This window comes from Volvox carteri (genome assembly GCF_000143455.1).
Source record: "Volvox carteri f. nagariensis unplaced genomic scaffold VOLCAscaffold_53, whole genome shotgun sequence".
Lineage (NCBI taxonomy): Eukaryota > Viridiplantae > Chlorophyta > Chlorophyceae > Chlamydomonadales > Volvocaceae > Volvox > Volvox carteri.
Genome location: NW_003307596.1, coordinates 826,284 through 837,311, shown reverse-complemented (window position 1 = coordinate 837,311; position 11,028 = coordinate 826,284). Strand labels below are relative to the sequence as shown.

The window sequence follows — 11,028 nt, the reverse complement described above, 5'->3', positions numbered from 1 at the left end:
CCCTGGTCCGTGCCAGCCGCATTAGCTGCCTCAGCAGCATCACCGCCAGTGCTGCCAGCACCGCCGCCGCCGTCAACGGGCGCGTGGCCGCCCGGCCCAGGAAGTGCGCTCACCACACCCGCTGCAGCGCGGGCCGCCGCGGCGCGCACTGGCTCTCGCCCTTCGCTTCCGCCGGTGCTCGCCTCCGTAACGTCCTCAGCTTCCCGCCGCGGCACCTCTACGACAGGACCTCCCATAGGCCCAGCGCCAGATGCTGTTGCGCCTGATGCTCCTGGCGCCATCGCCTCATTTATTCCCTCCTGACCCAAATCGTGACCCACCGGCGCTTGGCACTCGCCACCCGCAGATGCCGAGGCGACGGTTCCGCCGCCGCTGGAGCGCCCGTTCAGACACTCCACCTCCATCAATGCATCGGTGCCCAGCGGCGGCACCGTAGCTTGCGGCGCTGCTGGTGCTGCCTCCGGGCATAGCGAAGGGGACGCCGTAGCTGCTGCAGCCGCGGGACCATCGCCAGGCTCTGTGTCCTCCATGGCGTGTGGCGGCGCCGCTGTGGCTATCCCTCCACGGTCCACGGCCCCGTCCGTGCTGGCGGCAGCTGTCCCGCCGCCCTCATCGCCAGTGTCCTCCTGATCCGCCGCCGTTGCACTGCTGGGCTCCCACACCTCTGGGGCCGCAACTGACAGTCCTAGCCCCGAAACCACCTCCATCCCACTCGCCGGCAATGCCGCCGCCTCTTCCTCTTTCTCCGCCAGCACAGCCGTCGCCGTCTGTTCCGCTGCCGCCGTAGCTTCTTCACCTCCACCGTGCGCCTCGCCGACCACCATAGACTGCCCTTGGGTCACCTCCCTATCAAGTCCATAGGAAATAGGCGCAGCGCCCGTCGATGCTGCTACATCGGCGCCGTCGCCGCCAGACTCGGCTTCCGGTTCCTCAGGCGGCAGGAGCAGGTCGCCGTCCGTGCTAGGCGGCGGCTCCCAGGCCACCTCCCCTGTGGTGAGGTTCCAATAGTACACCTTGCTGGACCCCGTGTCCAGGCATTTGCTCCATTCGGGCGCCTGCAGCAGGTAGCCTAGCACGCGCTGCTCGGCGCCGGCAGCATTTTCGGTGGTGGCAGCGGTGGATGGCGGTGCACCAGTAAGTCCTCCACCTGGCGTGTTCGTGGTGGCTGTTTCTGCGCCCGCCTCGCTTGCCGCAGCACCGTCCGGCTCCTCGCCGACGCCGTCAGCCTCGCCCAGCAAACCGCTGGCCTCGAGCTCCTGCAGGAAGCTGGCAAGCTGCAGCAGCAGCGGTAGCGCGCGGCAAAACACAGTGTCAAACGCGTCCATGCCTGCAAAAGGTGTAGGTCCAGGACCATATCCGAGCGCAACAGCCACAGTTGCAACAACCCACCCAAGGGCCTTAGGCAAGCCGTAGGTCCCACAAACCATAGCGGCATAGGTCATGACGCACCTCTAAATCCATGGCATCGCCACCTCCAGCACCTGCTGCCGAAGCCACCCCTTTGCCTGGGGGCTGCTTCCCACCAGCTAAAGCAGCGCCATCCACACTACGCACTTTCGGTGCTACAGCTGTACTCGCACCAGCTACCGCATCAGCAGCACCTGGTCCAGGGGATGGCTCCCCACCACACGCCTCCTCGCGACCGGACGGCAGAGCTGCAGTGCCTGCTGAAGCCGACCCCCGAGCCGCCACCTGCGTTGCCGATTGGGTGCGCAGCCTGCTGCGGCCCGCCGCGGACGCCATCGCCGTCGCCGCGTCAGCCATCTGGCCATCACGCTCATCCTCCGAGGACGCTTCAGGCGACGCGGAGGACGCTTCATCTGCATCACTGTGCATCGTCAGGAAATACCGTGGAAACATAAAGGAAAGGCGTGATGAGAGCAGCAAGCCGGGAAAGCCTTAATGGGGTCTCTGTGCAAAAAGCAATAGCGCAGATGCGTGTGAGTTACAACATGCTGCCTAGGGATCCAACAGGATGGATACCTGTACCCCTGGAGTGCGGCCAGGGCATTCCCGCCGTCAGCCTCGCCACCACTGTCGGTCGGCTTGTCCGTTGCAGCCGACATCACCGCCGCCGGTGTCGCATTCGGCAGCCCGGCGATGATGGGTGCAGCATCCGGAGGTTGACCCTGCTGTGCCGCTGGGAGGCCCCGCCGCGGGATGCGTGTGATTGTGGTTGTTACTACGGGGAAGATAGGTGCTGCCGCTTCCGTCCTATTCCTTTGAAGGTCTGTAGGGGTTCACAACAGATGAAGCAGATTGGGAAGGTCTTTACCGCGTATACGGGACACTGAAGGGAGGGCATGGTCTGCTCCGGGGGCAATGCGTCCATTGCTCGAAAAAGGTCGTGTAGTGCAGGGTTGCAGGGCGCGGCAAAACCCAGCCCCGTCCTATATGGTCTCTTCTTAACGCACCTGGGGCGCTGTCCACACGCTGCGGCCTCGTTGCGACAGCGTCGGGTGCTAAGGGGTCGGCTCCCTTGCTTGCCTCTAGTAAGCGAAGACCTGTGACATTGACCTTTTGAGCCAAACTCGCGCACAACCATCAAGCTCATGCACGCCGCTATGTCCTCAAAGGACTTACGTTTTGCTTCGATAGCTGCTGCAATCGGGTCCAGCGCCTCCTCCTCGTCATCAAGTTCCAGCCGGGCCTTCTTTGGAGGATGGCCACCTCGCTTCATGACGGCGTGTTGGGCACAAAACACCCTACTGAAAGAAATTATCTGGCAACTAACGGAAACAACACTCTTGTCCGGTGAGCCGTGGTCCCAGCCATCGCCCTGTTGGAGAACGGTCTAAGTAACTGTTCCAAAGCAATTGCAGTAAGATAAATAAATTGAAATGAACAACACATTATAGGAATTCACTTGTGGGTGGAACCGTTGGCGGGATTACGGGATTTGTCCGTTATCATTTTGCGAGGACAATCACAACACCAAAGGCACGGTTGTACGCTGTGTTTGTACAAAACAGTGTTGAAGACTTTGTACATATTGCGCTCAGGGCTAACAAATAGAGCTGCTTATCAAGCCCGATCTGCCGGAAAGCCGTCCGTAGGGAGGATGAACGAGGAGTATGATGTCATTGTGCTCGGGACGGGTCTGAAGGAATGTATCATCAGCGGCCTTCTATCAGTTGACAAGAAGAAGGTGGGAAGACGCGCGTGAAATGTTGTCCAGCCGCGCGGGCCAACCTGAATGAGCCGCTGTGGCCTCAGGTCTTGCATGTTGATCGCAACAACTACTATGGTGGGGAATCGGCCTCTCTCAGCCTCATCCAGGTGGGCAGGGACATGTGGGCTTTGCCCGCAAACGGCGCACTGTAAGCGCGTCATGGCGCATAAGGAGGCCCTTTAGGATAAAAGTAAGAAGGCATCTTACGGGCGAAAATCTACCGCAACACGAAGACCTGGTGTGCCGCTGAAGCACATCCATCAGCATCCACCGGCACGGTGACAGTACATTAAGTTCTATCTGCCTCCTCTTGTATTTTTTAAAAGTCAAGCTCCTTTGCCGTTAAGGGACACTCCTTGCCTTTCGGCATCCCTTCGCTTGCGAAACCCATGACCAACCGGGCGCACAAGAGTTGCAAATCTTAACCAACTCCATTTCTGCTGTTCTCCGTTTCGGCGTATAAACCCCCCTATTTAATCAAGCAAACCCCTTGATATCACCCTACTAAGCGCTACCTCTCCCCCATCCTGTCCACAATCCACCGCCTTACAAGCTGACGCCTCTGAACCAACCTTACCTTTCGCCCGCCTGAACCCACCTACCCGCCTCGCTACGCCTCCCGAATTACCCCTCCACCCATGCCTTCGAGTCAGTCCCACAATTCAAAACCCACATTCTAAAAAAGCTCAAATCACGAAGCACCCTTCCCCCTTGACCAGCACGACAAACTAAACCAAACTGCCTGCAACCAAGCGAGCGTAAGTTTTCCCCCTCCCCGTCCCCCTTCCCAACACCTATTGCACTTTCCTGCCCAGCCTGCCGCCAGCGACATGTATATGTCTTCCACAACTACATGTACCTAGGTTGTGTACCCGAATGTGCATTTCCTCATTTTCCTTCCCCTCCCTCTGCAGTTGTATGAGCGGTTCCGTGGCGGCGACAAGCCCCCCGAGAAGCTGGGGCCCTCCCGTGACTACAACGTGGACATGGTTCCCAAGTTCATGATGGCCAACGGCAAACTGGTGCGGGTGCTGCTGCACACCGATGTGGTCAAGTACCTGGAGTTCAAGGTGTGTCGGGGGGCGAGGTGGAGTGAGGTTCGGGTGGGGTCAATGTGGCATGGTCTGGATTGGATGGTTTTGAGGCCAAGGAAATGGAAGGGAAAGTGGAAAAGACCGCTGACCCAGATGGGATGGGGGCGAGGCTGGACCTGTTTTTCCGCCTGTGAATCAGCTGCTGGTATGCACGTGGTGGCGGCCAAAGGGGGCTAGGGAGATTTTGTATAGTGATGATGCGAGAAACAGAGGACCAATTCAACGGCCGACGTCCAAAATTGTCTAGTAGGTGGGAAAAGGTAGTTGCCGCCGAGCAAAGCAGCAGCACCATGGAGCCGAAGCGCGCACCTGAGCCCTTTCACTTCCACTGGAGAAGAGAGGACCGCTTGGACTGGACTGCTGTGCAGACGGGGGCAGACGAGGGGGGTTCACTGGGGTGGGAAGTGGGCAGGAAAGGGATTGTGCAGCAGACCGGACCTAAGGAAAGGCACTTTCAGACTCCCAGGAAGGCTCCATCGGATCCATTGGGTTCTGGAGACCTTTTGTCAGCCTTTCACCAAATGCGCACAGTCGGTCGTGTGGTAAGCTTCTCGTGCGCCGAAGCAGATTTTAATTCGTTTCCTCGTGCCATCATCATCATCATCATCATCATCACCATCATTTGAGCTCTTCCGCCTTGGACACGCCTTTTTCTTCTCGCTCTTCATCATTCGTGCATCATTGCCATATGGTGATTCTACTCTTCCCCATCTCCCCACCGACACATATGCACACATACATACACACACGCACACACGTTCACACGCTCACACGCCCTCATTCAGGCTGTGGATGGCAGCTACGTGCTACAGAAGGGCAAGGTGCACAAGGTCCCGGCCAACGATACGGAGGCGCTGAGCTCGCAGCTGATGGGGCTGTTTGAAAAGCGTCGGGCAAGGAACTTCTTCCTGTAAGGGGCCGACACCAACGCAGTGTCCTTGCCGAGGGCAGGGCGTGCGCCGGGAAAAAGAGTGCGGGGTTCGCGTTGGATGTGTGTGCGTGTGTGTGACTGTGACTGTGACTGTGACTGTGACTGTGCATTCCTTGGGGGAGGGGGAGGGTTGTGTGAGGGTGGTTTCTGTGAGGGTGAGTTCGAGTGTACGTGCGTGTGTGTATATGTTTGTGCGAGAGCCGAGTTGTGTTCACCGCATTCGCTGATTCCCTTACCTTCTCCTTACCTCCCGTTCCCATCCGTTTACCGTCCCCCGCCCGTTTGGGATGTCGGCAGTTGATCACCTCTTGTTTATTAATATGATCAAACGCACGCACATACACCTGGTTACACTCGCACACGCACATACATACATACATACATACATACATACATACATACATACATACATACATACATACATACATACATACATACATACATACATACATACATACATATTTACATACATTTACACCCACATTTGGGAATCGTCGGCGTCCGCATAGCTTTGCCGAGCCCTTGCGCTTCCCTCGATTCCCACCCCAACCCAGGACTCCCGCACTTTCGGACTTTGGACGCCGGCAGCTCATTTCTGAATTTCTCGCACATGATTTACCGCAGCCGCCCACCGGGAACATGTACATGCACTAGAATGTTTTACTTTAGGGAAAGAAATTAAAGCAGTTGGTTCACACTTACACCTGAGAAGACTGATGTGGTCATTTTCGCTTGCCTTCTGCTTCCCGTGTGACCCCCCGGTATGTGTTTCTGTATGTGTGTACAGTTACGTTCAGGACTACGAGGAGTCGGACCCCAAAACCCACAAGGGCCTGGACCTGAAACGCATGACCATGAGTGAGCTGTACAAGCAGTACGACCTGTCCGAGGACACGCAGGACTTCATTGGACATGCGCTGGGGCTGCATGTGAGGGGCGGGGCCGGGGAGGGGGCGGGGAGGGGAAAAGAGGGGAGGGAGGCCTCGAGCACGGGAGAGGAGGGTGGGGGTAGATCTCTGGTGAGGGAAAGGAGTAAGAGGGCAGGGAAGAGCGGGGGGACCGGAAAAGAGGCGGGAGGTAAGAGGGGTTTGGGGGAACCCCGGGGGACGTGGAGAGGGGGACGTGGAGTCTTCTCCTTTCTGGGAGCCTCACACACCGACCAGCCGACCAGGTCCCTACCCGTACATCGCGTTCCGCTCCCTTGCGCTCCACCTCCTGCTCCGAAGACTGCCGAAACACTTTCTCATCCCAACACATGTGTATGCACTCTCACACGCGTCGGCGATTGGGTCGATCCTTTGCCTCTTGCATGAAATCTTCTCCCTCCCACGCACACAACACACTCTCCCTCTCACGCGCACGCGCGGATACACACACTATTTCAAAAGGCACGGTCCCCGTCAGTGTATGAGGTCTTTTCCCGCCTTCCCGCTCCTACCACCTCTTCCTCATCCTCTGCCCCGCTCCATGTCCTGCGCACCTCCACAGCGTGACGACGCGTACCTGACCCAGCCAGCGCTGGCCACCGTTCTAAGGATCAAGCTCTACCACGAGTCATTGTTCAGGTGTGTTGCCATGCAGTATGAGCCCGGCTGTTGTACGAACCGCATGCCGTACGAACCGCGAATTTCTGAGGAAGTGAGTTCCCTGATCTCCCCCTGTTCTCTCTTTATCATCGTCCGTTGTTTCCCCTGCGTACTGCAGGTACGAGGGCCTAAAGTCGCCGTACTTGTATCCCCGGTACGGCCTCGGTGAGCTGCCACAGGCGTTTGCCCGCCTGTCAGCCGTGTACGGCGGCACGTACATGCTCAACCAACCGAGCATGGAGGTGCTGTACGAGAACGGCGTGGCGGTGGGCATCAAGAATGGAGGTACGGCACCGTTAGAACATCAACTGTTTCGGTTTGCAGGTTTCTCTGCGCGTTGACCAACGCCAAATGAAACTTACTCAGATTTGTTTACAATTCATGGCTTGCTATCCTTTAAGCATTGAAATTTACAGTTTTGGATTAGATTATTTCCATCATCTCTATAATGTATATATTAAGGATTGATGGAAACAATCCTATGCATGCCATTCATTCGTTATTCCTCATCGTTCTCGGGGGGCCCTGCCGTACCGCCCCCGCGGCCCTCAGATGACGTAGCTCGTGCGAAGCTGGTGGTTGGCGACCCCTCGTACTTCCCCGGCAAGACCCGAGTGGTGTCCAAGGTGGTGCGAGCCATCGCCATCATGGTGGGTTTCGCAGTGTTTCGGAGCGGGAGGAGGCGTGGAGCTGCGCGGTGTTGCTTGGGTCTCTGGGTCTACCCTGGCGGATGGATTTCGGGATGAGATTCGGGACTCTTCGTAGGCGATGATCCGATGAAATGATGAGAAAGAAGAGAAAGGAATGGAAATATTTCTTACCCACGAGAATATGTACCCTCTTGTCCAACAACAAGGTCGGGTCACCCGAGGTTACCAGGAGACAGCTGTCTGTCGTTCAGGGCCGGGGAGCGAAAGAAAGGGGGACAATGGGAGCGGGAAGAAACACCCCACCCTGGCTGGGGTGTTTCTTAGTCGGGTGACATCATGGGGAAAATAACTCCGCACCTAACATGTCTTTTGACTGAGGAGGCGTTCAGTCTGTTACCGCAGCAGACCCCTGAAGGCCCCCCGGTGCGGTGTTGTGTGGTAGCAGGGTTTTGGGAGCTTAGGACTGTTTTGCCCTCTCCCGCGTTTTCCGCTCGGTCCCCGGGAAAGGTTTAAACCCATGGCAGTCCGCTCCTTAAACGTCGGCGCAGTTGGTTTCTCTTCACTTTTTCCGCCGTGCAGTTTTACCCTCTCTCCTTTCCTCCTTACCCGATCCGCATTTGCCCCTTTTCATTTTTCTCCCCTCTTCCCCCCGCCCGTTTCCGCTGCTGGGGGACGCCAATGCTTCGCGCTTCGCGCTACCATTCCTCAGAGCCACCCCATCCCCAACACTGACAGCGCGCACAGCGTTCAGATCATCCTGCCGCAGAAGCAGACTGGCCGCAAATCCGACATGTACGTCTTCTGTTGCTCGTACGCGCATAACGTGGCGGCGAAAGGTATGCACGAAGGCCCCGTACTAATGCTAATTTTAACAATTACCGAGTTGCTTTCGTCTGCGCGTTGCTTTTCTCTCTGCTGCGTTTCCGTGTTCCGTTTCCGTTGATTTCTTACTATTTTTTTCGACTCTCCTTCCCCTCAAGAATCCGCCAATGCATTGCTCATAAGCTCCCCGCTCCGCTTGCCTCCCTAATTACCCCCCTCCCACCGTCCGCCTGGAACCACTTCTATCTCCCCGCTCTGCTTTGCTTCCTTCCGAGCAGACAAGTGGTTGGCGTTTGTGAGCACCACAATGGAGACGCCGAACCCAGAGGTGAGGTTGGAAGCGGGGGGGTGGGGAAACAAGGGGAGAGCCGGATGGAGACGTGGAGGGCACGGGGGGGAGAACCGAGAAGTCAGGGGTGGTGGCAAGGAGGGAGGGGTGCAGGGGGGCTGGAGGCTGGAAAGGGCGTTGGGAGGGAGAGGGGTGGAGGGCGGGTGGGCCGAGCAAATCGTCCTGGTGTTACGTTGACAAAAACATATACACTCACACACTCACACACACACACACATGTGTACATACAGGTGGATCTGGCTCCGGGTCTGGCGTTGCTGGGTCCCGTGGACGAGAAGTTCGTGGAGGTTCGGGAGGTGTGTGAGCCGCTGGAGGACGGAGCCAGGTGAGTGCCGCGATGTGGCGTGATAGTGATGTGATATGGGATAAAATGATGTGACCTAACTTGTGCGTGCGGTGGTGGACTGGCTCCGTCCCCCAGCCGTGGTGAGGAGGCCTGGAAGCCAAGAATGTCAACAGCTGGCATCGCGTTTCCCTCTCTATATATATCCCTTTCTCTCTATTTTCCTCTTTTTCTTTTCCTTTCTCTCCATTTTCCTCTTCTTCTCTCTTTCCCTCTTCTGTGCGTGGTCTCCCTATCCTCCCCGGCGTGCGCAAGAAAAGGGACCCAACGAAAACCCTTGGTTAGCAACTACGATGACCGCGACGATGGCCATATTGCAATGACCCTTGTTGCTGCTGCTGCTGCTGCTGCTGCTGCTGCAGGGACAAGTGTTACATCTCCAAGGGCTATGACGCCACCACTCACTTTGAGACGACGGTGGAGGACGTGCTGGACATGTACCGGCGCATTACCGGGAGGGACCTGGACCTCACTGCCAAGGACCTTTCCCAGGTGAGGTGTTGGCTCGTCATCTTACTGCGCATGTTCGTAAATTCGTCGCGAAAGCGACGCGAAACGCGCGGGACGCGAAAGCGACCGTGTATGTCGCTTTTAGTAGCTGAGCCGCGAGGGGAAGAATTATACAGGCCAATGCAGAAATCCGGAATAGCCGGTCCTAATTGCCATGTCGCGATGCGACCCAGCTGGATTCCAGAAGTGCGATGTGGTGGGGGTGACGGCGATGGCGTGGACGGGGTGTCGTCGTGGTGATTCTCTGATGCAGCGCTAGGAAACGTTTTCTTCGCACCCCAGGACTCCCAACCATACGGAAAGGGGAGTTACACACACCGGAGGGCTCGCCGCGGTTACCCTTGAGGGAGAAGAGAGGGTATGTTCAACCGAGGATAAGGAACCGTTTCTGTGGTGGTAACATCCAGGAATGGCTGTCATGCGTTCTGCTGCGCAGGTCGAGAACGCCTAAACGCATCGGATCCGACCAGGGGGAGGGAGGAAGCGCGTGAGGGGCTGGTTTTGTCTTGCTATCGCGGGCAGTGGCTTGTGGAGCTGTGCGTGACGGGCGCCCTCGCTGTGGGCAATATGGCAACTCGCAACCGACCTGGACCTCGTGGTGACTGGTAAGGAGAGGAGACCAAGGATGTGGGGTTCCGTTGGACAGTGACGCAGGTATAAAGACACACAAAAGCAGGCACGTTTGTATGGACATATCTAAGCATGCTCCTGCGTCGTTCACAGCCGAGGGATTTGGAGCGACGATGGGTTCTCGGCGTGGGCTGTGGCCGTTTTGCACATGCATGCATGTGTGGAGCACCAGCTGCAGGTGTTGTGGGAGCAAAGCCCATGCGACGCCGGGATTGCGGTGTGAGGACTAGGGGGCCCAGGACGTGTGTTGGCCAGGACTCAATGTGGACGGCCGTTCTCTCGGCCCCGGTCCCGGGGTGTTTGGAAATGCGGGAGGGGTGCAAAGTGGCTGTGCCAGCCGAGTGCTTGTACCTGCGCAAGCGTCTATGGTGGTGGGTACTGGCCAGGTCAAAGAGTGTCAAAGATGTGCGAGGAGTCGGTTTTGTTGGCGGCTGATGGGTGAAGCCCTTGTAATCCCATAAGCGCGAGTCAGTGCCCATTTCGGTGTGTTGGCGGTTGTACGTAACAGTTTGCGATGACAGGTGCCATGCCGTATGCGTGCAGATGACGTGCGTTCTTTCGGTCTATGAAAATGACGCGCGGATGTACTGGGTAGTAGTTGCCGAGGCACGAGTATATCACAGGGAAAGAGGGCGGAAACAGAGGAAGTTTCTGGAAGGTTTCTCTTCACGCACATTGCGGCATTATTGCTGCATTCGAGTATTGCGTATGGTAGTCGTAAGCCATTTGCCCTCCTGCAATGCAACCGGACGTTGAAAACATACACCTGTTTCTCTTATTTTCGTGAAAGACTTTAATCTAGCATAGCAGCTCGTTTGCGTACCAATTTCATGTAATAGTAGGCAAGCGTGTTGGCCGTGCAGGTTTGTGCAAGCTTTGTATATTGTCGGGCATTGCATCCGCCCCGCCCTCTTCCCATGGGTTGTATGCGAACGTGCTTT

At 57.1% G+C, this 11,028-nt stretch overlaps 2 protein-coding genes across 2 annotated transcripts in view; one reads left to right on the top strand and one right to left on the bottom strand.

Annotated features, from left to right (window-relative positions):
- Window positions 1-2,680, bottom strand: part of VOLCADRAFT_106914 (uncharacterized protein) — a gene marked incomplete at its 5' end in the record, with an annotated part of 9,872 nt that extends 7,192 nt beyond the window's left edge. The window contains 3 exons of the mRNA XM_002955588.1: window positions 114-1,274; window positions 1,450-1,828; window positions 2,415-2,680. Coding sequence (XP_002955634.1) covers window positions 114-1,274; window positions 1,450-1,828; window positions 2,415-2,680 — 1,806 coding nt within the window. The remainder of the gene's footprint in view (window positions 1-113; window positions 1,275-1,449; window positions 1,829-2,414) is intronic.
- Window positions 2,681-2,947: 267 nt separating this feature from the next.
- VOLCADRAFT_83359 (uncharacterized protein) lies at window positions 2,948-11,028 on the top strand. The gene is made up of 13 exons (XM_002955651.1): window positions 2,948-3,148; window positions 3,217-3,279; window positions 4,087-4,242; window positions 5,052-5,176; window positions 5,985-6,126; window positions 6,686-6,762; window positions 6,902-7,068; window positions 7,336-7,433; window positions 8,143-8,269; window positions 8,534-8,583; window positions 8,835-8,929; window positions 9,310-9,439; window positions 9,894-11,028. The coding sequence occupies exons 1-13, from the start codon at window positions 3,062-3,064 to the stop codon at window positions 9,906-9,908; spliced, it is 1,332 nt and encodes a 443-aa protein (XP_002955697.1). The 5' UTR covers window positions 2,948-3,061; the 3' UTR covers window positions 9,909-11,028.